Consider the following 22,500-nt stretch of genomic DNA (forward strand, 5'->3'; position numbering starts at 1 on the left):
GAAATGTTCTTAAAAAATCTACTAATGGATTGCAAAATTTGTTTATACTCCTTGTGCAGAATATTATTCTGATGTTGTCTAACGTTTTTAAAACTTGTTACTGTCACCTTTTGGATCAAGCATTTGTCCAACTACCAGGGAGTTTGCAAGGTTACCCAGGTACCCAGGTATATCCGCTAACCACTAACGCCGTCCTGCAGGTGGACAGATGAGACGGTATGCAGCAGGTGAGAGAGTATGGAGCAGTGAGAGTATGGAGCAGTGAGAGAGTATGGAGCAGTGAGAGTATGGAGCAGTGAGAGAGTATGGAGCAGTGAGAGTATGCAGCAGTGAGAGAGTATGCAGCAGTGAGAGTATGCAGCAGGTGAGAGAGTATGGAGCAGTGAGAGAGTATGGAGCAGTGAGAGAGTATGGAGCAGTGAGAGTATGCAGCAGTGAGAGAGTATGCAGCAGTGAGAGTATGCAGCAGGTGAGAGAGTATGGAGCAGTGAGAGAGTATGGAGCAGTGAGAGTATGGAGCAGTGAGAGAGTATGGAGCAGTGAGAGTATGCAGCAGGTGAGAGAGTATGGAGCAGTGAGAGAGTATGGAGCAGTGAGAGTATGGAGCAGTGAGAGAGTATGGAGCAGTGAGAGTATGGAGCAGGTGAGAGAGTATGGAGCAGTGAGAGTATGGAGCAGTGAGAGTATGGAGCAGTGAGAGAGTATGGAGCAGGTGAGAGAGTATGTAGCACATGAGAGAGTATGTAGCAGGTGAGAGAGTATGGAGCAGTGAGAGTATGGAGCAGTGAGTGAGTATGGAGCAGTGAGAGTATGGAGCAGTGAGAGTATGCAGCAGGTGAGAGAGTATGTAGCAGGTGAGAGAGTATGTAGCAGATGAGAGAGTATGCAGCAGGTGAGAGAGTATGTAGCAGGTGAGAGAGTATGTAGCAGATGAGAGAGTATGGAGCAGTGAGAGTATGCAGCAGGTGAGAGAGTATGGAGCAGTGAGAGAGTATGGAGCAGGTGAGAGAGTATGTAGCACATGAGAGAGTATGTAGCAGGTGAGAGAGTATGGAGCAGTGAGAGTATGCAGCAGTGAGAGAGTATGCAGCAGTGAGAGAGTATGTAGCAGATGAGAGAGTATGTAGCAGGTGAGAGTATGGAGCAGTGAGAGTATGCAGCAGGTGAGAGAGTATGTAGCAGGTGAGAGAGTATGCAGCAGGTGAGAGAGTATGCAGCAGGTGAGGGAGTATGCAGCATGCTGTATCATGTCTTTAGCAGGAAGCTGAGGGTTTCATTGTTCAGTCTTCCATGTCCACGGTGGTTAGCAGCACTCTGCAGGATGGGCGTAACCACTGTTCCGGCTGTGATTACAATTCCCCTTCCAGGATTCAGCACACACTAAAGAGCTCCAAGAACGAGAAAATGAATTTCTGAAGTGTGTCTGAAACGGTGTGCGTAAAACGCTGTGCGCATGTGAAGGGAGAATAATTTATATATTTTTTACTGTGTGTGATATATTAGATGTATATGAAAATGTATTTTGGATTTTAATAATTTTGGCATATATTTACAAACTCTGCTACTACTGGAAACTCTGAGCTCTGCACAAATATCCACCGAGAAAATCTCCCAAGAAATATACAAAAGTTAAATAAATACAAGCACGGCGCGGGCTGCTTAGCTAACTCTGAGATGCAGTTCTGTTATACATGCACCACGAAGCATCGAGAACAACATTACAAGCACCAATCATCGTTTGTCAAATGTTATAGATATGAATAAATGTGTGACATCAGGGTTGCCATGTGTTCTGTTGAGGATCCACGTAACGGAATTACTGTTCCCAACATGGCAATCCTGACCTGGTAATTCATTACCTTATATGTGTCGATATTGGGCTTAACATCAAGTTTGTCCGTTAATAATTTATAAAGTTGTTATTGATGCTTTATTGAGTTGATATAACTGGCCCTGAACTGGGTCTGAACAGTCTTTTTCCCCCCAGTGCAATTTTGTGTTGCAGTCAAATACGGTCCCTTAGACTGGTCAGTGGAGGTTTGAGTCTGTAGTTTTCCTGAGATCCTTCAGTGTGGAAATGACCCTGTGTTCCCAACAGGCCAGACGGACTGGAATAATAAATTACCATACAAACAAAACGCTGTGTTTGGTCTCCTGGGTTTGGTCTTCTGTGCTTGGTCTCCTGTGCTTGGTCTCCTGGGTTTGGTCCTCTGTGTTTGGTCTCCTGTGTTTGGTCCTCTGTGTTTGGTCTCTGCGGTGTTAAAACCTCACAGTGAATGCAGGTGGGGCACCTATTCTCAACTCCACATCCTGCGCTTCTCAACTCCACATCCTGCGCTACTCAACTCCACATCCTGCGCTTCTCAACTCCACATCCTGCGCTACTCAACTCCACATCCTGCGCTACTCAACTCCACATCCTGCATGAGGTCAAGCAGGTAAAATAATTTGTTAAATCAGGTGGTGTGACTGTGTGTGTGAGAGTTTGTGTGTGTGAGTGTTTGATAACTGTGTGTGTGTGTGATGACCGTGTGTGATGACTGTGTGTGTGTGCATGTGTGTGTGTGTGTGTGTCTGTATGTGTGTGTGTGTGTGTCTGTATGTGTGTGTGTGCATGTGTGTGTGAGTGTGTGTGTCTGTATGTGTGAGTGTGTGTGTCTGTATGTGTGTGTGTGCATGTGTGTGTGAGTGTGTGTGTGTGTGTCTGTATGTGTGTGTGTGTGTGTCTGTATGTGTGTGTGTGTGTGTGAGTGTGTGTCTGTGTGTGTGTGCATATGTGTGTGTGAGTGTGTGTGTGTGTGTGTGTGTCTGTATGTGTGTGTGAGTGTGTGTGTGTGTGTGTGTGTGTGTCTGTATGTGTGTGTGTGTGTGTGTGAGTGTGTGTGTGTGTCTGTATGTGTGTGTGTGTGTGTGTGTGCGCGTGCATGTGTGTATGCGTGTGCGTACTGTGGGCTGGTTTACACTGACGGGGCTGCAGGGTCCCTGCTTTAACCCACAGGGGGCGACAGAGAGTAGGACATATATACATTCAGTGAGCACTTTCATAGCTATTTATTACACTTCTTAGACTTATTAGTCTTCTGCTGCTGTAACCACTATCCACTTAGACCAGTCTGGCCCTTCTCTTCTTACCTCTCTCAATAACCACACCATAGAGCTCATCCATGCACTAGAACAGAGACGTAACAGATCCCACACCATAGAGCTCATCCATGCACTAGAACAAAGCCTTAACGAGATGATCCCCCAGCAGCCTCTGGGTGTATGTTGATATTTTAGGGCAGAATGGCTGACTTATGGTTTCCTGTTCTGAATGACAGCGTTTTTGCCTTGCTATGATAAACCCCAGGGACTGGGGGGGTGCTGTGAATGTACCGCAGTGCTGACCCAAAACACACTCATTTATACACACCCTCACCACTGACCCCAGAGCATCACACACCCTCACCACTGACCCCAGAGCATCACACACCCTCACCACTGACCCCAGAGCATCACACACCCTCACCACTGACCCCAGAGCATCACACACCCTCACCACTGACCCCAGAGCATCACACACCCTCACCACTGACCCCAGAGCATCACACACCCTCACCACTGACCCCAGAGCATCACACAACCTCACCACTGACCCCAGAGCATCACACACCCTCACCACTGACCCCAGAGCATCACACACCCTCACCACTGACCCCAGAGCATCACACACCCTCACCACTGACCCCAGAGCATCACACACCCTCACCACTGACCCCAGAGCATCACACACCCTCACCACTGACCCCAGAGCATCACACACCCTCACCACTGACCCCAGAGCATCACACACCCTCACCACTGACCCCAGAGCATCACACACCCTCACCACTGACCCCAGAGCATCACACACCCTCACCACTGACCCCAGAGCATCACACACCCTCACCACTGACCCCAGAGCATCACACACCCTCACCACTGACCCCAGAGCATCACACACCCTCACCACTGACCCCAGAGCATCACACACCCTCACCACTGACCCCAGAGCATCACACACCCTCACCACTGACCCCAGAGCATCACACACCCTCACCACTGACCCCAGAGCATCACACACCCTCACCACTGACCCCAGAGCGTCACACACTCATTTATATACACACACTCACCGACACACAGGTACACACACACACACACACACACACACACACACATACACACACACACGCACACATACACACATACACACAGGTACACACACAGACACACACACACACAGGCATACACACAGACACAGATACACACACATAGGCGCACACGTACACACACACACAGGTACACACACACACAGGCATACACACAGACACAGATACACACACATAGGCACACACACACACAGGCACACACACACACAGGCATACACACAGACACAGATACACACACATAGGCACACACGCACACGTACATACACACAGGCACACACACACACACTGACCCACACAGGCACACACACACACACACACATAGGCATACACACAGACACAGATACACACACACAGGCACACACACACACACAGGCATACACACAGACACAGATACACACACATAGGCACACACGCACACGTACACACACACACAGGCACACACACACACTGACCCACACAGGCGTGGTCAGAGACAAGCCTGGGAGACGTTTGACGTGATACTTTTCCGAAACGTCTTGGTCAGAAGTTGTGATGTCATTCTCTGAGGGTGCTGAATTAACCCTTTATGGAGTTCGAGAACGCTGACTCTCCAAAGGGTTAAAAACAGCTTCCAGTGAAGGCTTGCGCATACACCAAGGGCAGAAATAAATAACTGAATTAGAGCGTGTGACTGAGACACGCCCCCTACCCACTGCCCCAATTTCTTCTGTTGTCTTCCAGAAACAATGCACATATTCCCATCTGGTGGGGGAGTCAGCAAGAGGAACTAGCATCACCGACAGTTATTGCACATGCACACACACTCACACACAAAGCACACACTTATACACACTCACACAACAAAGTACACACTTATACACACACACAAAGCACACACTTGTACACACACACTCTCACACAAACCACGCACTCACACACACACAAAGCACACTCACACACAAAGCACACGCTTAAACACACACACACACATTCACAGACAAAGAACACACTTATACACACACTCACACACACTCATAGTGCACACACTTATACACACAGTCATTCACTCACACACAAGCAGCACACACACACACTCGCACACACTCATACGCACACGCAGTGCACACACACACACACACTCTCACACACACACACGCAGCGCACACACACACTCGCACACACTCATACACACACGCAGCGCACACACGCACACTTGCGCACACTCATACATACACATAGCGCAGACGCACACTCTCGCGCGCACACTCATACACACACGCAGCGCACACACACACACACACTCGCGCACACACTCATACACACACAGCGCGCACACTCTCACGCGGACACACAATCCATCCCTCCCTCCACGTTTTTGGCCTCGCTTTGGAGGAGACCCTCCGGAGATACTACCCTGATAACCGTGTACCGCTGCTCGCGTTTGATACAGCAGCCCTCGTATGGGTTCAGGGTATTGGAGACGGTTTTTATTTTAATTTATCCAAAAACCCAACCCCAAGCGCCGGAGGCTGAGTGGAGAGGGGGGTTCCCTTTACGGCTGTTTGGAAGCAGCACCACAATCTAAGCCGCACTTTAAAATGTTTTAATTAGAAATAAAAAAAGACCTGCAACTATTGGAAATCGCAAAACGCTACAGCAAAACGGCACTCGACAACGGCTTCGCGTGCTCGGTCGGTGACGTGGGGGTAAGAGCGTGAAATGGATTGAGTTGCAGCGAAAGAGAATCTGGAGCATCTCACACGCGCTCACACACATCTAAGACGAACGCCAGAAGGGAGTCTCGCTCGTTTTACGAGGTCCACACATTGTGCGAGAGAGGTGAGACGACACTGTTTTTTCTGTGTCTTTTGTGTTCCGCAGACTTTAGCTGTGGTAGCCTAACGCAGTGTGCGCTGACCGCGCGGCGTGGGAGTGACGCGGCGCGCGTGGCTGCGGCGACAATCCTTAACTGGGAGGGCGGATGTGGGTTTTCCCGAAATAATGGATGATTAAATGTATATACTGCATATATAAATACATATATATTTCACACGCGCGGGTGCCCCCTCCCTTAAATGTATTTCCCTCAGGCGGTCGCTCTTACCGACGCACGTTGTGATTCGACGCTAATGCGACCGTGGCAGATGGTGCCACCATTCTTAAAACCAAGAAGATAACACTTTACTGGTTTTTCATGGACGCAATCGTTTGTCTTTTCAGCTGATTTCCTTTATTTTGCTTAAATGTGATGGTAGAATATGTCCCATACTTGATGGAAGTCATATTGGTAATTTTCAGCATGTGGTGCTTACCGAACCGACATCAGACGTGGCCTGTAAGACCTAGATGTGTGTGTGTGTGTGTGTGTGTGTGTGTGTGTGTGTGTGTTACACATATTTGCTCTCGTTTCAGTCAAGGCGCGAGAGGCGGTGCTAGATTTTGTGATTTTTTTTATCTCGTGATTTGTCGTGTCACATCCACAGGCGCGGGTTCGCTACTGTACGATGGGAAGCGCGCGCACAACATACAGTATTTTACGACATTAAATGTTTAATTCGCCTCTGGACTCTTCTGCACGGAGTGCGTTTGCACGGTAACAAGGTGTCGCTGATGATTTTACAAGCTGAAACGGCAGGCCAAGTCCACGGCTGGCCGAGACGGCAATTTCGAAAGCGATTACTGAACGTCGATTACTCGTAACGGCGAAGGAATCTAGTTGTAGAGCAGTGTTCGTGAAATTACGGCGAGAGTAAATAGCTTCCGTTGGCTGGATATTATTTGGCTGACTTAAGGTAGAATTAAGTTCCTGCAATATTCTACACCAGGCATCATTGATAAATAACGTTCAAACTTAATTTACACCAAGCCGTTCCTAATCGTTTAAATAATTTTTGTTTTACATTATTTTATTGTTTTATAAAATAATGGACTGAGGACTGAGAATGAAGAAACGTTTTGCACCATTTATAGAATTGCAGGGACCGTCAGCGTATGTTCTCTCGAGCGCAGCTGCTGGAGCCAGATCTGTTTCTCATGTCGATAATTCTCCAGAGATCTGCAACTATGGTCCACCAATGAAGTTTATAATGACCATATCTGGCGGCCGCAAACCACCCTGGGCGAAATACAAAATTCCACGAACGAATACGATTAATAATAATTATTATTAATGTTATTGTATTGTTGCTGTTGTTGTGGTTTAAGCAAATCATGTTACATGCAAAGTTTATTGTTTGTATTCCTTGACTGGCAATGATAGACGTCTTTTAAACGTCCCCGTCGCGTCAGTTCTGTAGTTATCCTCACCGTCAATTTCTTAGAATTGCGTGAGAGACGGGGGGGGGGGGGACTACGTTTTAAGCCTGTGAGCATTATTAAGGTAATATATCTCTTACAGATAAGCATATAGGCCTACCCTATTTCTTTATTACATGGTAAGGCAGTCTTTTATCGCAGCCTATGATCTTTTACGGTATGGAATACCCAGTTAGGTGCAGCTGACTTCGCCTGCCCATATGTCTCGTGCCCTCTGGGGCGATTGTGCGGCAGCGCGCCCGTCACGCACACTCACGCACACTCACGCACTGAGCTCACTGAACGGAGAAATGCCCTGCGTGTTGTTCCCAAGCAGCTGGGCCTGAGAAGGAGGGTATTCTGTTTTCTCTCCTGTTCCATCCTCCCTGTTCTCTTTCACGTTAAATACTCATGTCTTTAGATTCAACAAAGGAAACCATTTAATGTATTCATTCATTTGACTGGGGCAATGGACTTTAACAGCATTTTTGTAAATGTGCCAGGGCAGTCATTCACCTGTAGTCCCTGGGCTCCTGGGGCACCCAGAGGAGACCCACACCCACCCTGGCAGAACATGCAAACTCCACGCAGAGAGGCCCTGGGCTGGCTGGGACTCTAACCCACAGCCTCTCTCTTGCTCCTCTTTGCTGTAGTGGAGAATCTGTGTGCAGCCTCTCTCATTTTCACCTGTTAATTACACACACACACACACACACACATACATACACACATACACACATACACACACACACACACATACACACACACACACACACATAGATACACACACACACACACACACATACATACACACACACACACACATACACACACACACACACACACACACATACACACACACCGCTGAGAGCCTTTTCCTGTTAGCCATGTATGTTTCTCTGAGGGTGTGTGTGTTTCTCTGAGGCAGTGTGTGTTTCTCTGAGGGTGTGTGTGTTTCTGAGGGTGTGTGTGTTTCTCTGAGGGTGTGTGTGTGTTTCTCTAAGGCAGTGTGCCAATCAAGTACTAGGCGTCTACAGGAACACCTCCAACTATGCTTGTAGAGCAGAACTTGGTCTCTAACCACTGCATATTCAAATGCAGAAAAGAGCTGTAAAATTCTGGTTACACTTGAATCAGTCTGATCGCAATTCAGTCCAATACAAAGCCCTTTTAAATAATAATCTTCCACAAAATGCAAACCCTGTTGACCAACTTGCTGATCAGCTCACTAGCATTAATCAGAGCCATGATCCAAAAATACCACAAATCAAACTGATCGACCACCACCTAAAATCAAACTACACAAAACATTGGAGAACCGAAATTGAATCACAAACCAAAACGGAATGCTTTAAGCAACGAAACAGAGACATCAAATTGGCAAATTACCTTCAACTCCCGACATTAAGAGAAAGGAAAACACTGACTAAATACAGAGTGTGCGATCAAAAATTAGGAATTGAGAAAAGGAGACACACTAAATCTTGGAAGCCGAGAGAACACAGCAGAGAATAAATAATAATTAATATTTAATATAGATAATAACCATTGTGATTTGCAGGAGGTGGAGACAGGCACACATTTTCTGCTATCCTGTCCAAAATATCAGACCATTAGAACAGAATATTTCCCCAAATTTTATGAAATAATCCCTAATTTTGATTTAAATTAGGGATTAATTTAAAATTTAAAATTTAAAAATTTGTTCAATTATTATATACTAATATTATATATGCAGCTCTGTTTATATTCACAGATTATTATTTATTTACTGATTATTTGTCAATGTTTATTATATTTATTGTATTGCTTTGGCAACATTGGAGAGAGAGAGGAGAGAGAGGGCGAGAGCCTCTTTAGAGAGGAAGAGAGGGAGAGCCTCTTGAGAGGGAGAGAGAGAGTGAGAGAGAGAGAGAGAGAGAGAGAGAGGTAGACCCTCTTTAGAGATGGGGAAAGAGAGAGGGGGAGACAATAGAGGTGGCAGCTCAATACGTCTCTGCCTGCCATAATTTAAGAGAGGGTGTGGACTAATATTGATCCACTATAGACTAAATGTCTTTTAACCTGGATGTGTGTGTGTGTGTGTGTGTGTGTGTGTGTGTGTGTGTATGTGTGCGTGTTTATGTGTGTGTGTGTGTGTGTGTGTGTGTATGGGGGGGGGGGTGTTAATCATGTTTCTTTTTACCCCTCTTTCTTGGGTGTGGGGGTTTGTTGATTATCATTTATGAATGTCAATGCTTTTGCAACACAAATTTACTTGTCGTGCAAATAAAGCACATTTGAATTTGAATTTGAATTTGAGACAATATGTCGCTGCCTGCCAGCATCTTAGGGCCAGTGAGTGATGTGCAGTAATGGGAATATTATTTTTTTCTCTCCATGTTAGAAGTTTGTATTCTAATGTATGGTTAGTGTGATCCTTTGTTTCTAGTCCTTTAATGTGTGTTTTTTAAATAAATATGCATGCTTGGGAAACAGAAACTCTGATGGTGTGTTTGTTGGTGACAGCTCCAGGATGATCTCACCGAAAGACCAGCCCAAGAAGAGGCCCCCGAAAGACAGCATGACCCTCCTGCCCTGCTTCTATTTCGTAGAGGTGAGTCCCCGCTACCGGCGAACACGGGCCACAACTCACCCGTCAACGCAAATAATGGGAATAGATGGGGTAGAATTGGCTGCCCAATTTGGCATTGGCGTTTGCCCTTGACGTTGGCGTTTGCCCTTGACGTTGGCGTTTGCCCTTGATGTTGGCGTTTGCCCTTGACGTTGGTGTTTGCCCTTGACGTTGGCGTTTGCCCTTGACGTTGGCGTTTGCCCTTGACGTTGGTGTTTGCCCTTGATGTTGGCGTTTGCCCTTGACGTTGGCGTTTGCCCTTGACGTTGGCGTTTGCCCCTCCAGCTGCCGATCGTGGCGTCCTCCATGGCCTCTCTGTACTTCCTGGAGCTGACGGACGTGCTGCGCCCCGCACAGGCCGGGTTCCACTGCCGCGACCGCGCCCTCAGCATGCCCTACGTGCAGGGCTCCGAGGAGCTGCTGCCCCCCCTGCTGCTGCTCAGCCTGGCCTTCGCTGGCCCGGCCGCCGCGGTGAGGTCCTCCTGCACCCCTACCCAACACACCACACCTGGGAGAGGCATCCACCCTACCCAACACACCACACCTGGGAGAGACATCCACCCTACCCAACACACCACACCTGGGAGAGACATCCACCCTACCCAACACACCACACCTGGGCTTCCATATGGTGTTGAAATGCAATGGTTTGGGGAGCTGTGGACTGTTGGAATATGAAGATTGGATTTGGGTTCATACTGTGCTGTATGAGGGTTTAGGCTGTGCTGTGTGTGGGTTTAGGCTGTGCTGTATGAGGGTTTAGGCTGTGCTGTGTGGGGGTTTAGGCTGTGCTGTGTGGGGGTTTAGGCTGTGCTGTATGAGGGTTTAGGCTGTGCTGTATGAGGGTTTAGGCTGTGCTGTATGAGGGTTTAGGCTGTGCTGTGTGGGGGTTTAGGCTGTGCTGTGTGGGGGTTTAGGCTGTGCTGTATGAGGGTTTAGGCTGTGCTGTAGGAGGGTTCATGCTGTGCTGTATGAGGGTTTAGGCTGTGCTGTATGAGGGTTTAGGCTGTGCTGTAGGAGGGTTCATGCTGTGCTGTATGAGGGTTTAGGCTGTGCTGTATGAGGGTTTAGGCTGTGCTGTATGAGGGTTTAGGCTGTGCTGTGTGGGGGTTTAGACTGTGCTGTATGAGGGTTTAGGCTGTGCTGTGTGGGGGTTTAGGCTGTGCTGTATGAGGGTTTAGGCTGTGCTGTGTGGGGGTTTAGGCTGTACTGTGTGAGGGTTTAGGCTGTGCTGTGTGGGGGGTTTAGGCTGTGCTGTGTGGGGGTTTAGGCTGTGCTGTATGAGGGTTTAGGCTGTGCTGTAGGAGGGTTCATGCTGTGCTGTGTGGGGGTTTAGGCTGTGCTGTATGAGGGTTTAGGCTGTGCTGTATGAGGGTTTAGGCTGTGCTGTAGGAGGGTTCATGCTGTGCTGTGTGGGTGTTTAGGCTGTGCTGTATGAGGGTTTAGGCTGTGCTGTGTGAGGGTTTAGGCTGTGCTGTGTGTGGGTTTAGGCTGTGCTGTGTGGGGGTTTAGGCTGTGCTGTATGAGGGTTTAGGCTGTGCTGTATGAGGGTTTAGGCTGTGCTGTATGAGGGTTTAGGCTGTGCTGTAGGAGGGTTTAGGCTGTGCTGTATGAGGGTTTAGGCTGTGCTGTGTGGGGGTTTAGGCTGTGCTGTATGAGGGTTTAGGCTGTGCTGTATGAGGGTTCATGCTGTGCTGTGTGGGGGTTTAGGCTGTGCTGTAGGAGGGTTCATGCTGTGCTGTGTGGGGGTTTAGGCTGTGCTGTGTGGGGGTTTAGGCTGTGCTGTATGAGGGTTTAGGCTGTGCTGTGTGGGGGTTTAGGCTGTGCTGTATGTGGGTTTAGGCTGTGCTGTATGAGGGTTTAGGCTGTGCTGTAGGAGGGTTCATACTGTGCTGTATGAGGGTTTAGGCTGTGCTGTGTGGGGGTTTAGGCTGTGCTGTATGTGGGTTTAGGCTGTGCTGTATGAGGGTTTAGGCTGTGCTGTAGGAGGGTTCATACTGTGCTGTATGAGGGTTTAGGCTGTGCTGTGTGGGGGTTTAGGCTGTGCTGTATGAGGGTTTAGGCTGTGCTGTGTGTGGGTTTAGGCTGTGCTGTGTGGGGGTTTAGGCTGTGCTGTGTGTGGGTTTAGGCTGTGCTGTGTGTGGGTTTAGGCTGTACTGTGTGGGGGTTTAGGCTGTGTGTTTCTGTGTTTCTGTCCCAGATCATGTTGGGGGAGGGGCTTCTGTACTGCCTGCAGTCTTGGCTGAAGCTCCGCCCTCGCTCTGAGGTCAACATCAATGCTGGGGGCTGCAACTTCAACTCCTTCCTGCGCAGAACCGTGCGATTTGTGGGTATGTACACAAACACACACACACACACACTCACACGCATGCACACACATGCACACATAAAACTGCACTTTCATTCTGCAATAAGCGTGTTACACATTTTTATTTTGTGTAAATTCCTCTACATGCTTCTCTCCTATTCCTGCTCTCTCCCCTCCCCCCTCCCCCTCCCCCTCCGTAGGAGTGCAGATATTCGGGCTCCTAGCGACCGCGTTGGTGACAGATGTGATGCAGCTGGCCACAGGCTACCACACACCCTTCTACCTGACTGTGTGCCAGCCTAACTACACCCTGCCTGGGGTGTCCTGTGAGAGGAACTCTTACATCACCCGGGACATCTGCTCCGGACCCGACCTGCACGCCATCCTGGCCGCTAGGTCCGAGCCTAAACCCCCAGCGTCTGTGTCCACTCCTGGAGGGGGCGCTGTGTCTGCAGGGTTAACTCCAGTCCTGGAGGGGGCGCTGTGTCTGCAGGGTTAACTCCAGTCCTGGAGGGGGCGCTGTGTCTGCAGGTTTAACTCCAGTCCTGGAGGGGGCGCTGTGTCTGCAGGTTTAACTCCAGTCCTGGAGGGCCGCAGTGTCTGCAGGTTTAACTCCAGTCCTGGAGGGGGCGCTGTGTCTGCAGAGTTAACTCCAGTCCTGGAGGGGGCGCTGTGTCTGCAGGTTTAACTCCAGTCCTGGAGGGGGCGCTGTGTCTGCGGGTTTAACTCCAGTCCTGTAGGGGGCGCTGTGTCTGCAGGTTTAACTCCAGTCCAGGAAGGGGCGCTGTGTCTGCAGGTTTAACTCCAGTCCTGGAGGGGGCGCTGTGTCTGCAGGTTTAACTCCACTCCTGGAGGGGGCGCTGTGTCTGCAGGTTTAACTCCAGTCCTGGAGGGGGCGCTGTGTCTGCAGGTTTAACTCCAGTCCTGGAGGGGGCGCTGTGTCTGCAGGTTTAACTCCAGTCCTGGAGGGGGCGCTGTGTCTGCGGGTTTAACTCCAGTCCTGGAGGGCCCCAGTGTCTGCAGGTTTAACTCCAGTCCTGGAGGGGGCGCTGTGTCTGCAGGTTTAACTCCAGTCCTGGAGGGGGCGCTGTGTCTGCAGGTTTAACTCCAGTCCTGGAGGGGGCGCTGTGTCTGCAGGTTTAACTCCAGTCCTGGAGGACCGCAGTGTCTGCAGGGTTAACTCCAGTCCTGGAGAGCCGCAGTGTCTGCAGGTTTAACTCCAGTCCTGGAGGGGGCGCTGTGTCTCCAGAGTTAACTCCAGTCCTGGAGGGGGCGCTGTGTCTGCAGGGTTAACTCCAGTCCTGCAGGGGGCGCTGTGTCTGCAGGTTTAATAAGATAAAAATATATTTATTTTGACTGTCTGTCTCTTTCTTCTTATTGCAGGAAAAGTTTTCCATCCCAGCATGCAACACTTTCAGCCTTTGCAGCTGTTTATATCTCCGTAAGTCTGCCAACTCATTCCAACACCCATACACCTGTCTGTCTGTTCTTACACCCATACACCTGTCTGTCTGTTCTTACACACATACACCTGTCTGCCTGTTCATACACCTGCACACCTGTCTGTCCATACACAACATTATCACTGATTAGTGTTATCAGTGTGTAATCATCACTGATTAGTGTTATCAGTGTGTAATTATCACTGATTAGTGTTATCAGTGTGTAATTATCACTGATTAGTGTTATCAGTGTGTAATCATCACTGATTAGTGTTATCAGTGTGTAATTATCACTGATTAGTGTTATCAGTGTGTAATTATCACTGATTAGTGTTATCAGTGTGTAATTATCACTGATTAGTGTTATCAGTGTGTAATTATCACTGATTAATGTAATCAGTATGTATGTGCTGTGACAGCTCAGTGTGTTCTCAATGCGTTGTAAACTTGTTATGAATGCGTTGTAAACTTGTTATGAATGCGTTGTAAACTTGTTATGAATGTATTATGAGTGTTTCATAAATTTGTTATGAATATGTTATGAATGTGTTGTAAATGCTTTATACGTGTGCTCAGTCAGCTTGTTGAAAAGTGCATTCCTTTGCTGTAAATTTCACAAACATAATCAATGTACTGTAGAATGGATGCTGCAACTAAAATGCCAACTGATTAATTAATGTAATCTTTCAATGAACCCGATGCTAATATTGACTGTTATTGAGGGTACATGCTGTACGAGTGTGATAAAAGGTTTTGCTTCACGCAATCGACCCAGGCAAATGGATTCCAATTATTATTCTATCCTATTTCTCACAAATACTTCCGTTACATGCTATTTATAACCAGGGATATCAAGTTTGGTTTAAAATAGCTCTTTATTCAAAGGATCTCTCTCTCTCTGACTCAATTCAATTCAATTCAATTCAAGTTGCTTTATTGGCATGGCAGAACATTACAGTTTGTATTCCCAAAACATGTCATATATAAACATATATATAAAACATGAATTTCACATTGAACAATAATTGAATGATTATAAACAAATGAACAGGAACCATACATTAAAATATGATATATAAATATATATATATATATATATATATATATATATATATATATATATATATATATATATATATATATATGTATATATATATATATGAATAATAATATTAATAATAAAATAAGTAAATTGTGCTTGGTGTCTCTCAGGGTTCGGGTCAGGTGATGTATTCTGCCACCAGCTGATGGCACTTCTTCTCTTCTCCGAAGAGGAAGGGGAGTTTATTTTTATCCGGCAGATGTTTGAATTGGGGGTGTCTCTGATTAGCGGGGGCACGGATGGTGCAGTGGGGGGGGGGCAGCACGGATGGCGCAGTGGGTAGCACTGCCGCCTCACAGCAAGGAGGTCCTGGGTTCGAATACCCGTCTGCCGGGGCCTCTCTGTGTGGAGTTTGCATGTTCTCCCCGTGTTCATGTGGGTTTCCTACCACAGTCCAAAGACATGCAGGTTAGGCTGATTGGAGAGTCTAAATTGCCCGTAGGTATGAGTGTGTGAGTGAATGGTGTGTGTGCCCTGCGATGGACTGGCGACCTGTCCAGGGTGTATTCCTGCCTTTCGCCCAATGTATGCTGGGATAGGCTCCAGCCCCCTGCGACTCTGTTCAGGATAAGCGGGTTAAGATAATGGATGGATGGTGTCTTTGGTTAATTTTGGGGGAGTATATATTTTGAGTTGGCAGTGCTCACACAGCCTCTCCTCCTTGGGAAGCCATGTTTGGCAATTCCTTTTTTCCTAATTGTGAATTTGTATTTAGTTCCCTGAGATCTTACTGTATTTCATTGACAAGACTCCCTCTCTCCTTCTCTCTCCCCTCATTCTCTACCTCTCTCCCTCAGGCTCACAGTCTCTCTCTCTCTCCTGTTCTGTAGATGCGCTTTAACTCCACGCTGTGTGTGTGTGTGTGTGTGTGTGTGTATGTTCTGTAGATGCGCTTTAACTCCACGCTGTGTGTGTGTGTGTGTGTGTGTATGTTCTGCAGATGCGCTTTAACTCCACGCTGTGTGTGTGTGTGTGTGTGTGTGTATGTTCTGCAGATGCGCTTTAACTCCATGCTGTGTGTGTGTGTGTGTGTGTATGTTCTGCAGATGCGCTTTAACTCCATGCTGTGTGTGTGTGTGTGTGTATGTTCTGCAGATGCGCTTTAACTCCACGCTGTGTGTGTGTGTGTGTGTGTGTGTATGTTCTGCAGATGCGCTTTAACTCCACGCTGTGTGTGTGTGTGTGTGTGTGTATGTTCTGCAGATGCGCTTTAACTCCATGCTGTGTGTGTGTGTGTGTTCTGCAGATGTACTTTAACTCCACGCTCTCAGACAGCACCAGGCTGTTGAAACCGGTTCTGGTGTTTGGGTTCTGCATGGCAGCGGTTCTGGCGGGCCTGACCCAGGTGACGCAGCACCACAGTCACCCCACTGACGTCTACGCTGGGTTCCTCATCGGGGCTGCCATCGCTGCCTACCTGGTGAGCAGCACAACACAACACAACACACCACAACACCACAACACAACACAACACAACAACACAACACAACACCACAACACAACACAACACAACACCACACCACAACACCACAACACCACACAACACCACAACACCACAACACCACACCACAACACAACACCACAACACCACAACACAACACCACATCACAACATCACCACACAACACAACACACCACAACACCACAACACCACAACACCACACCACAACACCACACAACACCACAACACCACAACACCACAACACCACACCACAACATCACAACAACACCACAACACCACAACACAACACCACACCACAACACAACACAACACAACACAACATCACACCACACAACACCACAACACCACAACACCACAACAACACACAACACAACACCACAACACCACAACATCACAACACAACACCACAACATCACAACACAACACAACACACCACAACATCACAACACCACAACAACACAACATCACAACAACACCACAACACCACAACACAACACCACACCACAACACAACACCACACCACACCACAACACAACACAACACAACATCACAACACCACAACAACACAACATCACAACAACACACAACACAACACCACAACACCACAACATCACAACACAACACCACAACATCACAACACAACACAACACACCACAACATCACAACACCACAACAACACAACATCACAACAACACACAACACAACACCACAACATCACAACACCACACCACACAACACCACAACACCACACCACAACACAACACCACAACACCACACAACACAACACCACAACATCACAACACAACACAACACACCACAACACCACAACATCACAACACCACAACAACACAACATCACAACACAACACCACACAACACCACAACACAACACCACCACAACACAACACACCACAACACAACACCACACAACACCACAACACAACAACACCACAAAACACCACACCACAACAACGCAACAACACAACACCAAACACACCACAACACCACAAACCACAACACAACATCACAACACAACACCACACAACACCACAACACAATACAACACCACAACACCACACCACAAAACACCACACCACAACAACGCAACAACACAACACCAAACACACCACAACACAACATCACAACACAACACCACACAACACCACAACATCACAACACAACACACCACAACACCACAACATCACAACACAACACCGCAACAACACAACATCACAACACAACACCAAACACACCACAAACCACAACACAATAGAACACACAACACAACACCACAACACAACACAACACCACACAACACAACACCAAACACACCACAACACCACAGACCACAACACAACATCACACCACAACACAACAACACAACACCACAACACCACAACATCACAACACAACACAACACACCACAACATCACAACACAACACCACAACAACACAACATCACAACACAACACTACACAACACCACAACACACCACAACACAACACCGCAACACAACAACACCACAAAACACCACACCACAACAACACAATACCAAACACACCACAACATCACAAACCACAACACAACACAACACCAAACACACCACAACACCACAAACCACAACACAACATCACAACACCACACAACACCACCACACAACACCACAACACAACACAACACCAAACACACCACAACACCACAAACCACAACACAACACAACATCACAACACCACAACACACAACACCGCAACACAATACAACACCACAACACCACGCAACACCACACCACAACACAACACCACCCAACACAACACCAAACACACCACAACACACAACACAACACAACATCACAACACAACACAACACCAAACACACCACAACACCACAAACCACAACACAACATCACAACACAATACAACACCACAACACAACACCACACAACACCACAACACAACACCACACAACACAACACCAAACACACCACAAACCACAACATCACACCACAACACCACAACACAAAAACACAACACCACACCACACAACACAACATCACAACACAACACCAAACACACCACAACACCGCAACACCACAAACCACAGCACAACACAACATCACAACACAACACCACACAACACAACATCACAACACAACACAACACCAAACTTACCACAACACCACAAACCACAGCACAACACCAAACACCACAACCCAACAACACAACACAACAACACACAACACCACAACACCACAATGCAACAACACAACACCACAACACACAACACAACACAACACAACACAACAACACCACAACAACACAACACAGGACAGCACAGCACAACACCACACAACAACACGCACTGCAACACAAAAACACCACAACAACACAACAACACAACACGCAGCGCGCTCCTCTGTTACTCATCTGTTACTCTGCTACTCTGTTACTCCACCTCTAAGTTCTTCTCCTCGCTCTGTTGTTCAGGCTCTGTATTCTGTGGGGAATTTCCAGTCTCCGGCCCCGCCCCCCCAGCCCCCCCCGCCCCCCCCGCCCCCGGCCCGTGAGGACGCTCTGCGGACGCTGCTGCAGAGAGGCCACGCCTCCGTGTACCACAAGGGCGGGGCCTGCGGGAGCGGCGAGGAGCCGCGGCGGGGGGCGGAGCCGCGGAGGCAGGCGCGGCGGGAGAAGGTGTCGAGCGCGGACGTGGAGCTGCTGGCTCCCCGCGGCTCCATGGGGAAGGAGACCATGGTGACCTTCAGCAACACGCTGCCGCGCGTCGGCTGCCCCGACAACGCCCGCCGCCCGCTCACCTTCCTGGCCCCGCCCCTCGGCCCGCTGGCGTCCGAGTGGAAGCAGAGGTCCCTGGAGTTTTGGGGGGCGGGGCCGGGGGAGGAGCCAGAGTTGGACAGGGAGGGGGTAGGGGAACGGTCGGCCACGCCCTCGCCGCTCTACCCCGGGCGTGGGGGGGGGGTCGCCATGGCGACAGTGTCCACGCCGCCGCGGGCCGTCGCCCCGCCCCTGCTGCACATCCCCGAGGAGGCGGGCGCCCCCCCCCTGAGCCCGGTGCCCCATGGAGCCGCCGCCACGCCGGGCCGGAGTGAGCAGGGCGGGGCTGCAGGGAGCGTGCTCACGTTGGGCGGGGCTTCAGGGAGCGTGCTCACGGTGGGCGGGGCTGCAGGGGCCACGCCCGGTCCGTTCCGGCCCCCCACGCAGCCACGCGTGGCGCAGGTCATCGCCATGTCCTCGCCCCGCCCCTCGGACACGCCCTCCTCCTCCTCCTGCGCCTCCTCCACCTGCAGCTCGGAGTCGGCCTGTGGCCACGCCCCCCATCGCATCCTCACCATCAACGCCCACGCCCCGCACCACCCCCTCGTGCCCGGCCCCGCCCCCCCCTCTCCCGCCAACGGGGCCCCCTGGCCCCACCTGCGCCAGCTCGGGCCGGCCAGGAGCCTCTCCCCCGCCCAGGAGCCGCCCGAAGCCCCACCCCCCTGCGTGGGGATTGGCCAGCGAGCGCTGAGCGTGGAGAGGGCGGGGCTTACGGAGAGAGCCCTGCTGGGCGGGATCCCTCCCCCACAATCAGCACTGAGGGGATCCCTCCCCCACAATCAGCACTGAGGGAATCAGCCATTTTGGGAAACCCCAGCAATGACAGTCTGTGGCGTTGGTGTCGAACGCTCTAACCCTGACCTGAGGGTCTACATCCTGTCAGCTGATCATGTTTGTATATTTATGACATTGAACCTGTCTCTAGGTTTTGAATTAATTTTGCCTGGGAATATTTAATGGACAAATTGCCAAGAAAGATATTACTCTTTTTTCTAGTGCTGTTTTCTTGTATAAAATGAGATTTTGCGTGTGTGTGTGTGAGTGTGTGCGTGTGCGTGTGCGAGTGTGTGTGTGTGTGTGTGTGAGTGTGTGTGTGTGTGTGTGTGTGTGTGTGAGTGTGTGTAAGTGTGTGTGTGTGTGTGTGAGTGTGTGAGTGCGTGTGTGTGTGTGTGTGTGTCTGTGTGTGTGTGCGGGCGAGTGTGTGTCTGTGTGGGCTTTTCTGTTTTGTTTTTGTTTTCAAATGCTTGGACTGGAACTGTTTTCAGGTGGATTTTGACATAATCTGTGAATCTGTAAGAATTGGGAAGTTGTTTTAATGTTAGTGGTGTTTTATGGTAGAGTTGTTTTTTATGAAAGTTGTTTTGATGTAAATTCAGAAGTCATAATTAATCTTATGTACAGTAGACCAATGCAAAAACAAAAATACCTTCTGTGTATCTACTGTGTACTTCCCTTCAGAACTAGAAATTCTCTTCTTATCGATTTCAGCTGAACAAAAAAATCATACATTTAATTGTAATGTTTATGTCTTACAATAAGACCTGTTATTTATTAATGCTATATAGTGTGTTTATTAGTAGATTATAGAATAAATAATTAGATTTAGCCGATATGTGTACAGTGGTAATAAACCACTGAAAGACATAGCCGGTCGCTCGGGTAAACAGTTGAACGACTGTTAAAACTAGGGTACAACTTTCTAATTATAAATTATTGTATTTAAGCTGTTATTACATGTGCAGATATGTAAGAAACAGAAGGTGTAAAGGAAGGATACGACTGCCCAGTGTGGAAATAGCCTTGTGTGTTATAAACATATTCACATTAATCACAGGAACAAGATGAATTTGTAGATCTTTTACTGTGTCAGTACTTTTTCATAGCTTTTACTTCATTTTTCTGTCCAGTTGTAGAATTGTGAACATAGTTGTTTTTCATACCAGTAGAATGCTGTCAGAGCAAACTAAAATAATTTCACGTAAAGAAACAAGGCTGTGTGTGTTTTGTCTGTTTGTGATGTTATAATTCTGTTCCCATAGTCTGTAGTACATTTGATAGATTAACTTTGGCAGCACGGATGGTGCAGTGGGTAGCACCGTTGCCTCACAGCAAGGAGGTCCTGGTTTTGAATCCCCGTCAGCCGGGGCCTCTCTGTGTGGAGTTTGCATGTTCTCCCCATGTTTGCGTGGGTTTCCTCCCACAGTCCACAGGGCGGGGCTTTGTATATAAAGTGCTGTAATTTCTACATGGTTGTTACACCAGGTTTACTAAGAGTGAGCTGGAGATCAGAATCCCCAGACCAGCAAACAGGTTGGCAGGAACCAGCAGGACAAGCAGGCGGGGTACAGAGACACACTGAGCCGCTCACAAGAACAAGTTCATGGCTGGGTGTGGTCAGAGGTGTGATGGCCAGGTTCAGAAAGCATTTGCTGAATCTTCAGGTCATGGGTGGAAGAAGCACATGGCAGGATTTTTACTTTCTGATCCCTGGAATTATACCTTGGGGTGTGGCAGATAGACGTCCCCATTCAGGAACTTTGCATTTGCCTCCCGTGTGGGGCAGCAAGCCTGATATCACCCTGCAACCCCTCTACACGAGCTAGCCTGATATCACCCCACTACCCCTCAACATGAGCTAGCCTGATATCACCCCACTACCCCTCTACATAAGCTAGCCTGATATCACCCCACTACCCCTCTACATGAGCTAGCCTGATATCACCCCACTACCCCTCAACATGAGCTAGCCTGATTGATATCACCCCACTACCCCTCTACATGAGCTAGCCTGATATCACCCCACTACCCCTCTACATGAGCTAGCCTGATATCACCCCACTACCCCTCTACATGAGCTAGCCTGATATCACCCCACTATCCCTGTACATGAGCTAGAGACAGGAGCTATAGATAAGACATCAGGTATGCCATCACGGACGACAATGTTTTCGGCAGATGTTTTTGTAAATTCGAGTATTTAAATGGTTCAAGACTACATTCGTTCAGTCATGCTTTGAAGTGGAACGGTAATTCCCCGGAACGAACACAATTTTCATTACTTACGAAAAAGACTGTTGAAACCCTGCAAACAGCAGCGCCAGCTCGCTACCCCCTCTTTCATTCCTGAGAGGGGGGGCGTCTGCGCCCGTTTCTCTCCCTGTCCCGCTACCATCGCGCTGCTCTACGCCTCAAAACCTGCCGGGCACAAAGCAGGAGGCCTTAAGGGGGACAGGAGGACTGGGAGGCTGTGTGGGGTCCGCACTGCAGCCACACACACCGCGTACAT

At 48.6% G+C, this 22,500-nt stretch overlaps 2 protein-coding genes across 2 annotated transcripts in view; both read left to right on the forward strand.

Moving 5' to 3' along the window:
* The window catches only part of LOC133129012 (glutamate receptor ionotropic, NMDA 3B-like), a 57,575-nt gene extending 51,504 nt beyond the window's left edge, over positions 1 to 6,071 (forward strand). Inside the window, exon 8 of the mRNA XM_061242817.1 lies at positions 6,051 to 6,071. Coding sequence (XP_061098801.1) covers positions 6,051 to 6,071 — 21 coding nt within the window. The remainder of the gene's footprint in view (positions 1 to 6,050) is intronic.
* LOC133129013 (phospholipid phosphatase-related protein type 3-like) lies at positions 5,462 to 20,003 on the forward strand. The gene is made up of 8 exons (XM_061242818.1): positions 5,462 to 6,008; positions 9,972 to 10,059; positions 10,363 to 10,548; positions 12,278 to 12,407; positions 12,586 to 12,781; positions 13,769 to 13,826; positions 16,176 to 16,349; positions 18,873 to 20,003. The coding sequence occupies exons 2-8, from the start codon at positions 9,979 to 9,981 to the stop codon at positions 20,001 to 20,003; spliced, it is 1,956 nt and encodes a 651-aa protein (XP_061098802.1). The 5' UTR covers positions 5,462 to 6,008; positions 9,972 to 9,978.
* The last annotated feature ends 2,497 nt before the right edge of the window (positions 20,004 to 22,500 follow it).

Source organism: Conger conger, chromosome 5, assembly GCF_963514075.1.
Source record: "Conger conger chromosome 5, fConCon1.1, whole genome shotgun sequence".
NCBI classification, from domain to species: Eukaryota; Metazoa; Chordata; class Actinopteri; order Anguilliformes; family Congridae; genus Conger; species Conger conger.